General features: G+C 46.8%; 1 protein-coding gene across 1 annotated transcript; it reads right to left on the bottom strand.

The window, feature by feature from the left end:
* Window positions 1-2,026: 2,026 nt before the first annotated feature.
* LOC121302115 (N-acyl-aromatic-L-amino acid amidohydrolase (carboxylate-forming)-like) lies at window positions 2,027-11,375 on the bottom strand. The gene is made up of 7 exons (XM_041231936.1): window positions 11,235-11,375; window positions 7,638-7,995; window positions 6,457-6,652; window positions 6,248-6,341; window positions 3,588-3,695; window positions 2,966-3,078; window positions 2,027-2,089 (listed from the first exon to the last, which is right to left on the bottom strand). The coding sequence occupies exons 2-7, from the start codon at window positions 7,877-7,879 to the stop codon at window positions 2,027-2,029; spliced, it is 816 nt and encodes a 271-aa protein (XP_041087870.1). The 5' UTR covers window positions 7,880-7,995; window positions 11,235-11,375.
* Between the last annotated feature and the right edge of the window lie 1,040 nt (window positions 11,376-12,415).

Below are 12,415 nucleotides of genomic sequence, written 5' to 3'. Positions count from 1 at the left end.
AGAGGAGAGAATAAGAGGGAGAAAGAGGTAGAGGGGAAGGATAGAGGGAGAGGGGAAGGGAGGTGTCCTTCTGTTCTGACTCTCGTGTCCTTCCATATTACCTGTTACCTTAATACAGCTTTATTAAAAATCTAGGACTATTTGAAGGGTAAGCAGTTCCGATGATTGTTTAGGCTTTCGCTACTCAGTGGTCTTGCGCTGCTATATGTTTTACTTACTCAGTTACTGGATAGGATAAAACACTCTGCTTTAGTCACAATTTACCGTGAGTACTCTATTCGTTTTAGTTCAGGGGGAGGGAGAGGGGGGAGAGGAGAGAGGAGGGAGGGGTCTGTCTGTCTGACTCAGATTCCAGTTACCTGATATAAAGCTGTATTAAAAATCTAGGACTTTGAAGCAGTCCGGATGATTTTAGGCTTTACTCAGTGGCTGCTATTGGTTTACTACGCAGTTACTCAAACACTGGAACAGCCTGAGTCACATTATGAGCTGTGGTTTTAGTTGAGGTGTGGCGTCTCTGAGTACTGCAGTTTGCAGTAAAGGTGTAGTAACTGTACCACTCTCCATTCGGTCAGACTATAGCCCTAGAAATCTCTCTCTCTCTTTCTCTCTCTCTCAATCTCTCTCTCTCCCTTTTCAAATCCTCTCTCGCCCTCTTTCTCCCTCCTCCCTCCTCCTCCCCCCTTCTTGCCTCCCTCTCCAACTCTCCTCTTCTCTCTCTCCTAATTCTGCTCTCTCTCTCCCTCTCTCTCTCTCATTCTCTCTACTTTCTCCTCTTTCTTTCATGGATTTGAAATGAAAAGCAAGACAGACAGGCAGGAAATGACATAAAATAAGTAATAATAATAATAATAATAATAATAATAATAATGATGACGATTATAAATAAAAATGATTCTTTGAAATTAAAAAATAAACATTGTTTTGGATTCATTATATATATGTGTATATATTGAATTGGTGTGGTTTTTGGTTCTGTATTAACTGCTTTGGTAAAATTAGCACATTATTCTGCTAGATTTGAATTTAAAATAAATCAATAAACACACAGTGATATTTTTTTTTCAGATCTTTGGAGTTTATTAAAAATCAAACATTCCTAGTCATTCCAAGACACAGAGGTAGCAAAGAGTGTTACATATAACTTGGCTGTCATTTGGATTTCTGGATACAGTACAGTAATTCACTTATCATGGGATTTTTGCATAGGCAACAGCGCCACCCCCATACTGGTGGTCACAATGTGTAACTGCACAGTTTTTTTCATTTATAATAACTCAACACCTTAATATCAGCTTCTGTGTTTAATTTAACTTATTTTAAAGAGGCAGAGACACTCAACACTCCAAGACATGCAATATAAATGAGGAGGTATTGAAACTCATCCCTGTGTGGCTGTAAGGCACTGTAATAAAACTCCTCTCGTTACTCACAGTCTAAATATAGTCGCACAGAACAAGAGCAAGTTTTCTTTAAAATCATAAACCAGCGTTGAAACAGACCCGACTTGGAATTAAACTCCCCCTCCCAGCTGCTTCTGTTTAAAACAATATTCCACACCCCCAAACCAGCATTGAAATCCTCTCCCCTCTCCTCCTCACTCTCCTCTCCTCCTCTCCTCTCTAGAGGGAGTCGCACCCTGACACTCAGAAACATAACAGACACCCGACACACCACAGATTATCTGATATCAAACTGAGGTACAGGGAGAGGGGAGAGAGGAGAGGAGGGGAGGAGAGGAGAGTGAGGAGGGACGAGGGAGGGTCTGTCCTACAAAGAGTGTGCAAAGAATGACTCATACCAGCCCCCCCCCCCCATTGGGGGTCAAGACACGCAGTGCCAGTCCAGGTCCTCCTCGGGGCCACCCCCTGGTCCCACATCTCCAGAGTCTCGGCACGCTCACAGTTGTCTGTGAGAGAGTCTGCGGTGACCTCGTTCCGGGGAAGCAGCCTCATTTATAAAGACAAGGAGTAATATCTATGGGCTTCCCCATGTGCCGCGCACCGGAAACTTGGCGTGGCGAACTTCAGCTTGAAGTCAGGGGTCCCCAGGGGCCCAGCACAGTCGTGAGCCCTCGGAAATCTCTGTCCTGGGGGGGCGGGGGGGGGGGGGGGGGGTTCGTTAATGGTATTTGACTATATGTCGCGTACTGAACTTAATCACATTCTATAGAGTGTGGGGGGGAGAGAGAAAGAGAGAGAGAGAGATGGACAGAGACAGAGAGAGAGAGTCACAGAGAGAGAGAGGGAAAGAGAGGAGAGCTCACTGTACTGTCTGGGTCTCTCTCTCTCTACTACCCCCCTACTATCTCCTGTCCATCATCCATAGACACGACACCGACACAACACAAGACGTAAGAGAGACAGAGTATTGTGCTGTGCTGTGTTGTGTTGTGCTGTGCTGTGCTGTGCTGTGCTGTGCTGTGCTGTGCTGTATTGTATTGTGCTGTATTGCGCTGTGCTGTATTGTATTGTATTGTGCTGTGCTGTATTGTATTGCGCTGTGCTGTATTGTATTGTGCTGTGCTGTATTGTACTGTGCTGTATTGTACAGTGCTGTGCTGTATTGTGCTGTGCTGTGCTGTGCTGTATTGGACCGTGTGCATACCGCCGCCGTGCTTATGGAACATAGTGTATTCAATGGGCGCTGTAATTGCGCTGTGCTGTATGTAGTTGTGCTGGGGGGCTATTGTATTTGTGCGTGCACGGTGCTGTGCTGTATTGTATTGCGCTGTATTGGAGCGCTGGTGCGTGTATTGTAGTTGCGACTAAACGCGCCCATTGCTTGTTAATTGTCTGTGTGGCTGGCGCTGGTATTAACGCGACACGACGCTGTATTGTATTGTAGTGTATTGTATTGCGCTGTATTGCGCTGTGCTGTATTGTATTGCGCTGTGCTGTATTGTATTGTGCTGTGCTGTATTGTATTGCGCTGTGCTGTATTGTATTGCGCTGTGCTGTGTTACCTGTCTCTCTGGGTGCACTGTGCCGCTCAGCTCTCCACTCTGCGGGTCTCGTGGGAAATCCAACCCCTCCAGCTTCCGATACACCTCCACCTCACAGGGGGGGAAGACAGTACCTGAGAGAAAGAGAGAGAGAGAGAGAGAGAGAGAGAGGAGAGAGGAGAGAGGAGAGAGAGAGAGGAGAGGATAGAGAGAGAGGGAGAGAGAGAGAGAGACAGGGTTGGGGTAACACCTTCCCACTCCCCGTCTCTCGTCCATAGTGCAGATCAACTGCATCTGCAGCCAGCCTTGGGAGAGGTCGAGAGGCTAAGAGGAGAGGGTAGAAAGCCCCCCCTTCTGTAAATGAGAGTCTCCCTTCTCTGCGCGAAGATCGAGAAAGCTCCTCTCCAGAGAATAGCTCAAGGAGGAGACTCTCAGTAAGAGGAAACGCACACGAGAGAACAGACAAAGAGACAAAAACCAAAACCGCTCTCAACTCCCTCCGCAGCCCCCGACCCCATGACAAACTGAAAAACTCAAGACTCCAAAAACAAGACACCGAGAGAGACATGAGAGAGAGACACAACAAAACCCAAAACACCTACGACACCGAGAGAGACAGATGATTTGTGTTCCTTCCTCTCACCTCTGTTGAAGAGGTCGATGAAATCCAGGATGAGTTTGACTCCTTCAGACATCTGAGAGAGAATATCAGCTCTGACGAGGCTGTGAGGGAGCGGACCAACCTCAAGAGCTGAATAAACAATCAATACAACAATCAATAACACCATCAATAACACCATCAATAAACAATCAATAAACAATCAATAATACCATCCATAAACAATCAATATAACAATCAATAACACCATCCATAAATAATCAATAACACCATCAATAAACAATCAATACAACAATCAATAACACCATCCATAAACAATCAATAACACCATCAATTAACAATCAATAACACCATCAATAACACAATCAATAAACAATCAATAACACCATCAATAAACAATCAATACAACAATCAATAACACCATCAATACAACCATCAATACAACAATCAATACAACAATCAATAACACCATCAATAAACAATCAATATAACAATCAATAACACCATCAATAAACAATCAATAAACAATCAATAACACCATCAATACAACCATCAATACAACAATCAATACAACAATCAATAACACCATCCATAAATAATCAATAACACCATCAATAAACAATCAATAACGCCATTCATACAACAATCAATACAACCATCAATACAACAGGATCAATCTGAGAGAGAACATTCGCTCTGACAAGACTGTGATTTCGTAGAAATAAGACAGACACACACACACACACACACACACACACTCACACACGACACACACACACACACACACCCACACTGACACACCCACACTGACACACACACACACGACACACTGACACGCACACACACGTCTTGTTCAGAAACACTGACTCTCTCATGTTCTGTTCGCTTGTGGTCGGGTGTCTTTCCCCCCCTCTCTCTCCCCCTCCTCCCCCCTTCTCGCCGCCCTCTCTCTCTCTCTCTCTCCTCCTCTCCCCCCTCCCCTCCCCCCCTCTCCCCTCTCTCCCCCCCTCTCTCCTCTTTCTCTCTCTCCCTCTCCCCCTCCTCCCCCCCCCCCCCACCCCTCTGACTGCGTCTCTCTCCCTCCCGTCGCCCCCCCCCGCCCCTCTCCCCCCCCTCTTTGGCGTCCTAGTTATACTCTACTCTTGTACGCGAGACTGGTCATCCTCCGTCCCAAATCCATCTTTATTCGCCTCTGTCTCATCCTCTTGTGTGTGTTCCCTGGGGACCCCTCGCTCCCCTCCCCCCCCCCCACACGACTCCTCCGCCACACAACCCTTGAATGGAAAAGGTCCATCCTACTGAGAGGTCTCCTCCTGAAAAAGAAAGAAGAGGGGAAAAGGAAGGGAAAAGAAAATCCCTCCTGAAGAAAATGAGAGGGGGGAGGAAAAGAGGTCTTTCCCTCCCACTCGGGCTAACGAGGAAGGGATCCATCCCCTCCTCCCAGGAAAGAAAATGTGGGGTAGAAAGAAAGCCGGAATAAAGGGCTCATTCCGAAAAAATGGAAAGAGCCGACCTCTCAGATGAAAGAAAAAAGAATGAAAAAAGGAGTACCCGCTCCCCGAGAGGATGTGCTCCTCTGGGAAGGAAGCTTCTCCTCAGCCTCTTTCCTCTCTCTTCTCTTCCTTCCCTTTTTCTTTTTCTTTTAGGCTTTTTTTTTTTTCTCTTTTTTTTCTTTTTTCGAAAAAGGAAAAAAGAAAAAAAAAAGAAGGAGAAGGAGGAAAGGGAAGATAAAAATGAGAAGGAGAAGGAGGAGGAAGAATAGGAGAAAGGGAATGGAAGAAAGGGGGGGGGGGAGGTGATAATTGAAAAAAGAGAAAAGAAAAGAAGAAGGGGAAAAAGAAGGAGAGATTTTTTTAGAAAAGAAGGGGGTAAGGAGAGAAGGGAAGAAAGAAGAGAAGGGGGGGAAAGAAAGATGAAGAGAAGAAAAAAGGTCTCCTCCTCGAGAGGAGGGAGGTGGAGGGGAAGGAAAAAAAGTCAAAAAGGGAAGAGGGGAAGAGAAAAAAGAGAAAAGAAAAAGGGAAAAAGAAAAAAGCTTGTGAAGGGGTAAAAAAAGGAAGTGGAGAAGAAAAAGGGAGAAATTTTCTCTTTCTCTCTCCCTCTTTCTTTCTCTTTCCCTTTTTCTCTCTGTTAAAGAAGAAGAAGGGAGAAAGAGGGTTTCTCTCCTCTCTCTCTCCCTCCTCCCCTAAAGAATCACTCTCTGTCTCGTTATCCTGTTTTTTCAGAAGGGAAAAGTGTTAAATATGGAGAGTCGGAAAAGGGGGGAGAAGTAAATGAAAAGGGGGAAATTCTCTCTCCCCCCCCCCTTTTTTTTTTTTCCTTTTTTCTCTCTTGGAGTAAAGAGGAGGGAAAGCGAAAAAAAGAGGGAGAGATAGAAAAAAAAAGAAAAGGGAAAGGATAGGAAGGGTGAAAAAAAAGAAGAAAGAAACTGTGAAAGAAAGGGGGAAATAACTTGGGAGAGTTTAGGAAGGAAAGGAAAAGAAAAGGAAAAAGAATAAGGTTTAAAACAGAAAAGAAAGGGGAAGGAAAAGTGGAAGTGAAGGATAAGAAAATAATTGTGATAGAGAATATGGGAATGGGAAGGAGGAGAAAGGGGTGGAAAGAAAGGATAGGGGAATGAAGGGAGGATGGAGGAAGGAGGGGCCCTCTCCCCCCCCTCTCTCCTCTCTCTCCTCTCCCTCTCTCACCCATGCCTCTCTTCCCGATGGTGTCCAGTGAATACGCTTCGCTTGGCGGTTCGTCGAAAACGACGCAATAAACCGGAGCCGACTGCATGCGAGTCTGGAGACCAAGAATCAAACAAACAACGGGTCAGGATTGCTTGTCTGCCCGCAAACACCAGGTGGCGCCGGCCGTGCCAGCGGATAGACGTTTGATGAGCCGGGTCTGGGGTTACCTGCAGGTAGTGGAGGATGTGCAGGCAGAAGTAATCACTCAGCGAGTACAGGATGAGGCAGGCCCCCATGTTCGCCGTGGTGTTGTGCAGATCGCAGATGAAGTCGACGGCTCCTTCGCTGCCCTTTGGCCCCAGGAGAGAGTCCAGCTCCCGAGCACGGACCAGTTCGTAGGGGTCCGAGGGAGAGGGGGGGGCGCTGCGGGGAGACAGAGAGGAGTCCAATCAGCCAGTCAGCGCTCGGCCGGTTCCGAGCCGCTTACTCATCTCAGAACTTTGTCAAGTCGGGTCTCAAAGGATCCCAGTGATTCAGCAGTGATGGAGGGCCGAAGGAAAATAGGGACTCTCTCGACTCTCTAAAAGAGTCCTCTCCCTCGCAAGGGGGGAACCTCTCCTCCCATCTCTCCTCTCTCTCCCCCCTCTCCTCTCCCCTCCTCTCTCTCCTCTCCCCTCTCTCCTCTCTCTCCCATCTCTCATATCCCGAAAAGGGGTTAAAGGGAAGAGGAAGGGGGTGGGAGTCCTCTCCCGAGAGGCCCCTTTCCTCTCTCCTCTCCCCTCATCTCCCCCTCTCTCCTCTCTCTCCCCTCCTCCCCCTCTCCCATCCCTTCTCCTCTCCTCCTCTCTCGAGCACGGAGCCTCGCTCTCCCCTCTCCGATTCTCGAAAGTCGCCGCTCGAGAATAAAGGGGAGGAAAGGGAAAAGGAGAGGAGGGAGAAAGGGAAGGAAAGAGGAAAAAATGTGGTAGATGTTAGGGGAGGTGAAGTAAGGGGAGTGAGGGGGGGGAAAAGGGTGAGGGGGGGAGGGTCCTCTCCCTCCTCTCTTCTCTCTTCTCTCCCTGCTCCCCTCTCCCATCTCTCTTCTCTCCCCTCTCCCATCTCTCTTCTCTCCCCTCTCTCCTCTCTCCTCTCCTCTCTCTCTCCTCTCTCTCCCCCCTCTCCTCTCTCCTCTTTCCTCTCTCCCCCCCCCCTCTCTCCCCTCGAGGCTCTCGCCCCCTCATCCTCTCTCCTCGCCTCGCTCTCCCGGCCCCTCTCTCTCTCTCCCCCTCTTCCCCTCTCCCCGCTCTCTCTCTCTCTCCAGAAAGAGAGGAGGGGGGAGATCTCTCTCTCTCTCCTCTCTCTCCCCCCTCTCTCCTCTTTCCTCTCCCTCCTCTCTCCTCTCTCTCTCCTCTCTCTCCCCTCCTCTCACCTCAGTGTGTGTGTTTTGAAGCAGCGATTCAGGTCTGCACTGACGTATCGAACGCTCTGTTCTGTTGCTCTGGGGTTTGACAGGAGCGGCTGAGCTGTGAAGCTGCTTCTCTCCAGGCAGGGGGCGCTGTCTCCCCTAAGCCACTCCCTCACCAGACACACCCCCGCCAGCTCGTTGCCGTGGGTACCGCCAGACACTACCACTCTGGAGAGAGGGGGGGAGGAGTACACGGAGCGATCCATCTGTGAAGAATATCTCTCTCTCACTCTCTGACTATTAAATACTCAAACACTAATTAATCACTCTCTCAGCACTCAGGGATTCGTTATCTCTCTCTCCCTCTCTCTTCTCATCAGTCCTGCAAAGTAAGCAGAAAATAATATTGTTATTACTGTGCGCTATCTCTCTCTCCTCTCTCTCTCAAATTCAAATTCAAATTAAAATTGACTTCATTGGCCTCTCACAGAGAGCAACGTTTGCAAAACACACAGAAATCTGCAGGGATAGAGTCCAAAGGTATTCTGCTAGTCTTAACCCTTCCTTCCCTTTCTCCCCCTCAATCTCTCTCCCTCTCCCTCTCCCTCTCTGAGAGACACAGACACAGAGGGACACACACACTGAGACACACACACTGAGAAAGACACACACACTGAGAGACACAGAGACACACACACAGAGAAACACACTGAGAGACACACACTGAGAGACAGATACACTGAGAGACACACACACACTGAGAGACAGATACACTGAGAGACACACACACACACAGACACACACACACACACAGGACGACACACTGAAAGACACACACACACACACACACACACACTGACAGTACCTCTCAGGTTGCTGCAGTTGTGTTCAGCGTCTCTGTGCCTCTCTCAGTGTGTTTATAAAGCTGCTCTCTCTCTCACACATGAACTCTGTCACTGTCAGCGATAGCAGAGTGTACACAACACACAGGATGAAACTCTGTCACACATCATGACGATAGCAGATGTGAAACTCTGACACAGGACAGAGTCCTGGTTCAAATGTTTGTACAAAACCCACAGTGGTCACACACACACACACACACACACGCATAGTACCTCTCTGTCACTCTGTCAGTGATTGCGGTGTGTAACCTCTGAACAGGACAGAGTTATACAAACCAGCAAACCAGCTAAACACACACACACACACACACACACACACGCAAGTACCTCTCTGTCACTCTGTCAGTGATTGCGGTGTGTAACCTCTGAACAGGACAGAGTTATACAAACCAGCAAACCAGCTACACACACACACACACACACACACACCACGCACCTCTCTGTCACTCTGTCAGTGATTGCGGTGTGTAACCTCTGAACAGGACAGAGTTATACAAACCAGCAAACCAGCTACACACACACACACACACACACACACACACGCATAGTACCTCTCTGTCACTCTGTCAGTGATTGCGGTGTGTAACCTCTGAACAGGACAGAGTTATACAAACCAGCAAACCAGCTACACACACACACACACACACACACACCGCATTAGTCATCTGGTCACAGTGAGACAGTCACTAAGCCAAACACATTGGAACTTGTCCTGTCTCAATATGTTTGAACACCACACACACACGAGGACAAGAATGTGTTGTGTCGAGTAGTACTGTCTGTCACTCTGTGTGATGCGGTGTGAACCTCTGACAGACCTGTCAAACCAGCTACACACAACACACACACACACCACACAACCACGCATATTACCTCTCTGTCACTCTGTCAGTGATTGCGGTGTGTAACCTCTGAACAGGACAGAGTTATACAAACCAGCAAACCAGCTACACACACACACACACACACGCATAGTACCTCTCTGTCACTCTGTCAGTGATTGCGGTGTGTAACCTCTGAACAGGACAGAGTTATACAACACAGCAAACACACACACACACACACACACACACACACACACACGCATAGTACCTCTCTGTCACTCTGTCAGTGATTGCGGTGTGTAACCTCTGAACAGGACAGAGTTATGTAACAAACTTTAATGAGTGAGAACCATTAATAAAAAGCTCTTTGAGGCAGACGGTCTGAAGTGTAAAGTTCAGCTGATCCAGTTAATGACTGAGGAGCTTAACCATTATCAATCAACACTGAAGACACTGAGAAAGACTTCTAGTGGAAACGTTTGCCATTGAATTCACACTGAAGACTCTGAGAAAGACTTCTAGTGGAAACGTTTGCCATTGAATTCACACTGAAGACACTGAGAAAGACTTCTAGTGGAAACGTTTGTCATTGAATTCACACTGAAGACACTGAGAAAGACTTCTAGTGGAAACGTTTGCCATTGAATTCACACTGAAGACTCTGAGAAAGACTTCTAGTGGAAACATTTGCCATTGAATTTACACTGAAGACACTGAGAAAGACTTCTAGTGGAAACGTTTGCCATTGAATTCACACTGAAGACGCTGAGAAAGACTTCTAGTGGAAACGTTTGCCATTGAATTCACACTGAAGACTCTGAGAAAGACTTCTAGTGGAAACGTTTGCCATTGAATTTACACTGAAGTCAAATCAGCTGGCGAATGTTTTAGAGCAACGCCTTCATCAGAGAGCTGATTCAATAGCAGCTGTCTGGAAACCCTGCAATTATCTCAGTCACTAGATCGGGGGACTGGTAACACGAGCCTTGGGCTGGTTAAACTGGTTTTGTTGAAAACAAAGAGGTGGCAGAATCATGTGGCCAGTCTAATACTTCCTAACACTAACCTTAACATTAACCCCAACCCCAAAACCAAACCCAACTCAACCCCTAACACTAATATAACCCCAAAACTAACCCCAACCAAAACCTAACCCCAAAACCAACCCCAATCCAAACACAAACCCTAACCCAAACCCTAACCCCAAAACCAAACCCAACTCAACCTCTAACACTAATCCCAACCCCAAAACCAACCCCAACCAAAACCCAAACCCCAAAAACCATCCCAACACAAACCTTAACCCTAACTTAAACACATATCCTAACCCCCAAACAAACCCCAACCCTAACCCCAACCCAAACACTAATCCTAACCCCCAAACCACACCAACACCAAACCCAACCCCTAACACTAACCCAAACCCAAACACTAACCCTAAGACTAACCCCAAAACAAACCCCAACCCCAAAACCATCCCAACCCCCAAACACAAACCCTAACACTAACCCGAAACAAACCCAAACTCTAACCCTAACACTAACCCAAACCCAACCCAAACTCTAACCCTAACACTAACCCAAAACCAACCCAAACTCTAACACAAACCCTAACCCTATATTTTAGTTGGTTATGCATGCCTGTGCTTTGGCAACACAATTCTTTCTATTGTCATGTCAATAAAGCCAATTTGGAGAGAGAGAGAGAGAGAGAGAGGGAGGGAGACTGGATTGAATGGATAACTGTGACAACACTGCAGTGAGGAGAGAGGAAGATCAACTGATAGGAGGAGTGAGCGAGAGAGACAGCAAATGCAGTTGCATGGAATTGAGGAGATAGATAGACAGATAGACAGATAGATAGATAGGCAGACAAAGATTTAGATTTCTTACCTCATCTAACAGGCAGGCAGTCTTCAACAGCTACTAATAGACAAAGATTTTACAAGAGAGAAGCACACAGACACAGAGACATGGAGACAGACAGGGACACACTCGCTCTGCAAGCACTTCTAGATCCTGTAAACAAACTTGCCTCTTGGGGGTTTCCCTCCCCTCTTCCCCCCTATAGATCGTTGATGTACCGCTCTCCTCTCCTCCCACTTCCTCTCTCCTCCCTCGCTCCTCCCCGCTCTCCACCTATAGGGCTATGATGTGCCGCTCCCCCCTCTCTTATAGGGCTATGATGTGCCGCTCCTCTTTCCTCCTCCCTCTCCTCCCTCGCTCCTCACATGAAGCGCAGTTATAATATGCTAGCTTCTCCCCCCCCCCTCCTCTCTCTCACACCCAGGTGTTGAATACAGTTACAATATACCACACTCTCCTCTTCACTGTTAGTTAGAAGATTCTCTTCTCCTCTCCCCTCTGCCTCTCCTTTCCCACTCTCTCCCCCCACTCTCCTCTCCCACTCTCCCTCTGCCTCGCCCTCCTATCCTCCTCTATCAGTGTGAAATGTGGTTCTAATAAACGATACCCTCCATTTCTCTCTCTCTCACACAAACCCCAGCATCACATCCAGTCAAAAGTCCCTCTTTGATACACGTAAGACTTGGCCTAGGACTACAGCACCCAGCATACCTCTGCACCCGCAGCAATGGTGAGGGATGCTGGGAGTTGTAGTTCTTTAACTACAACACGCTGTCTTTATAGAGCCACACCATCTCGCGCACATATTCATTCCCTGCAATTAATAGAAGCACGACACTTCAAGACATGCAAAGAGATTATTTCATGTACCTTTTAAATTGACACAATTAAAAAAAAAACAAAAAAAAACAAACAGACAGTAGCCGATTCACAATCAACATTTTATTAGCATTTCAGTTATTGATTTTTTTAATTCAATTTTAAACTAATATTGCTATTTCAATAATTACTCACCTAACGTTAATATGACCCGGAACGCAGTCAAATCAGATATGCTCTTAATTTTCACCCCCCAAGATCACCTCGAAAATTAGGTAACTAATTACAAAAAAATAAAATAAACAAATCTAAGATTTTTAATGCAGGTAATAAATAAATAAAGTAATTATAATGAAAAAAGTGAGATCTTAAAACTTTTATTAATATGT

Source organism: Polyodon spathula, chromosome 29 (genome assembly GCF_017654505.1).
Source record: "Polyodon spathula isolate WHYD16114869_AA chromosome 29, ASM1765450v1, whole genome shotgun sequence".
Lineage (NCBI taxonomy): Eukaryota > Metazoa > Chordata > Actinopteri > Acipenseriformes > Polyodontidae > Polyodon > Polyodon spathula.
Note: the sequence above shows the minus strand (reverse complement) of the source record. Positions and strands in the feature narration are given on the sequence as shown.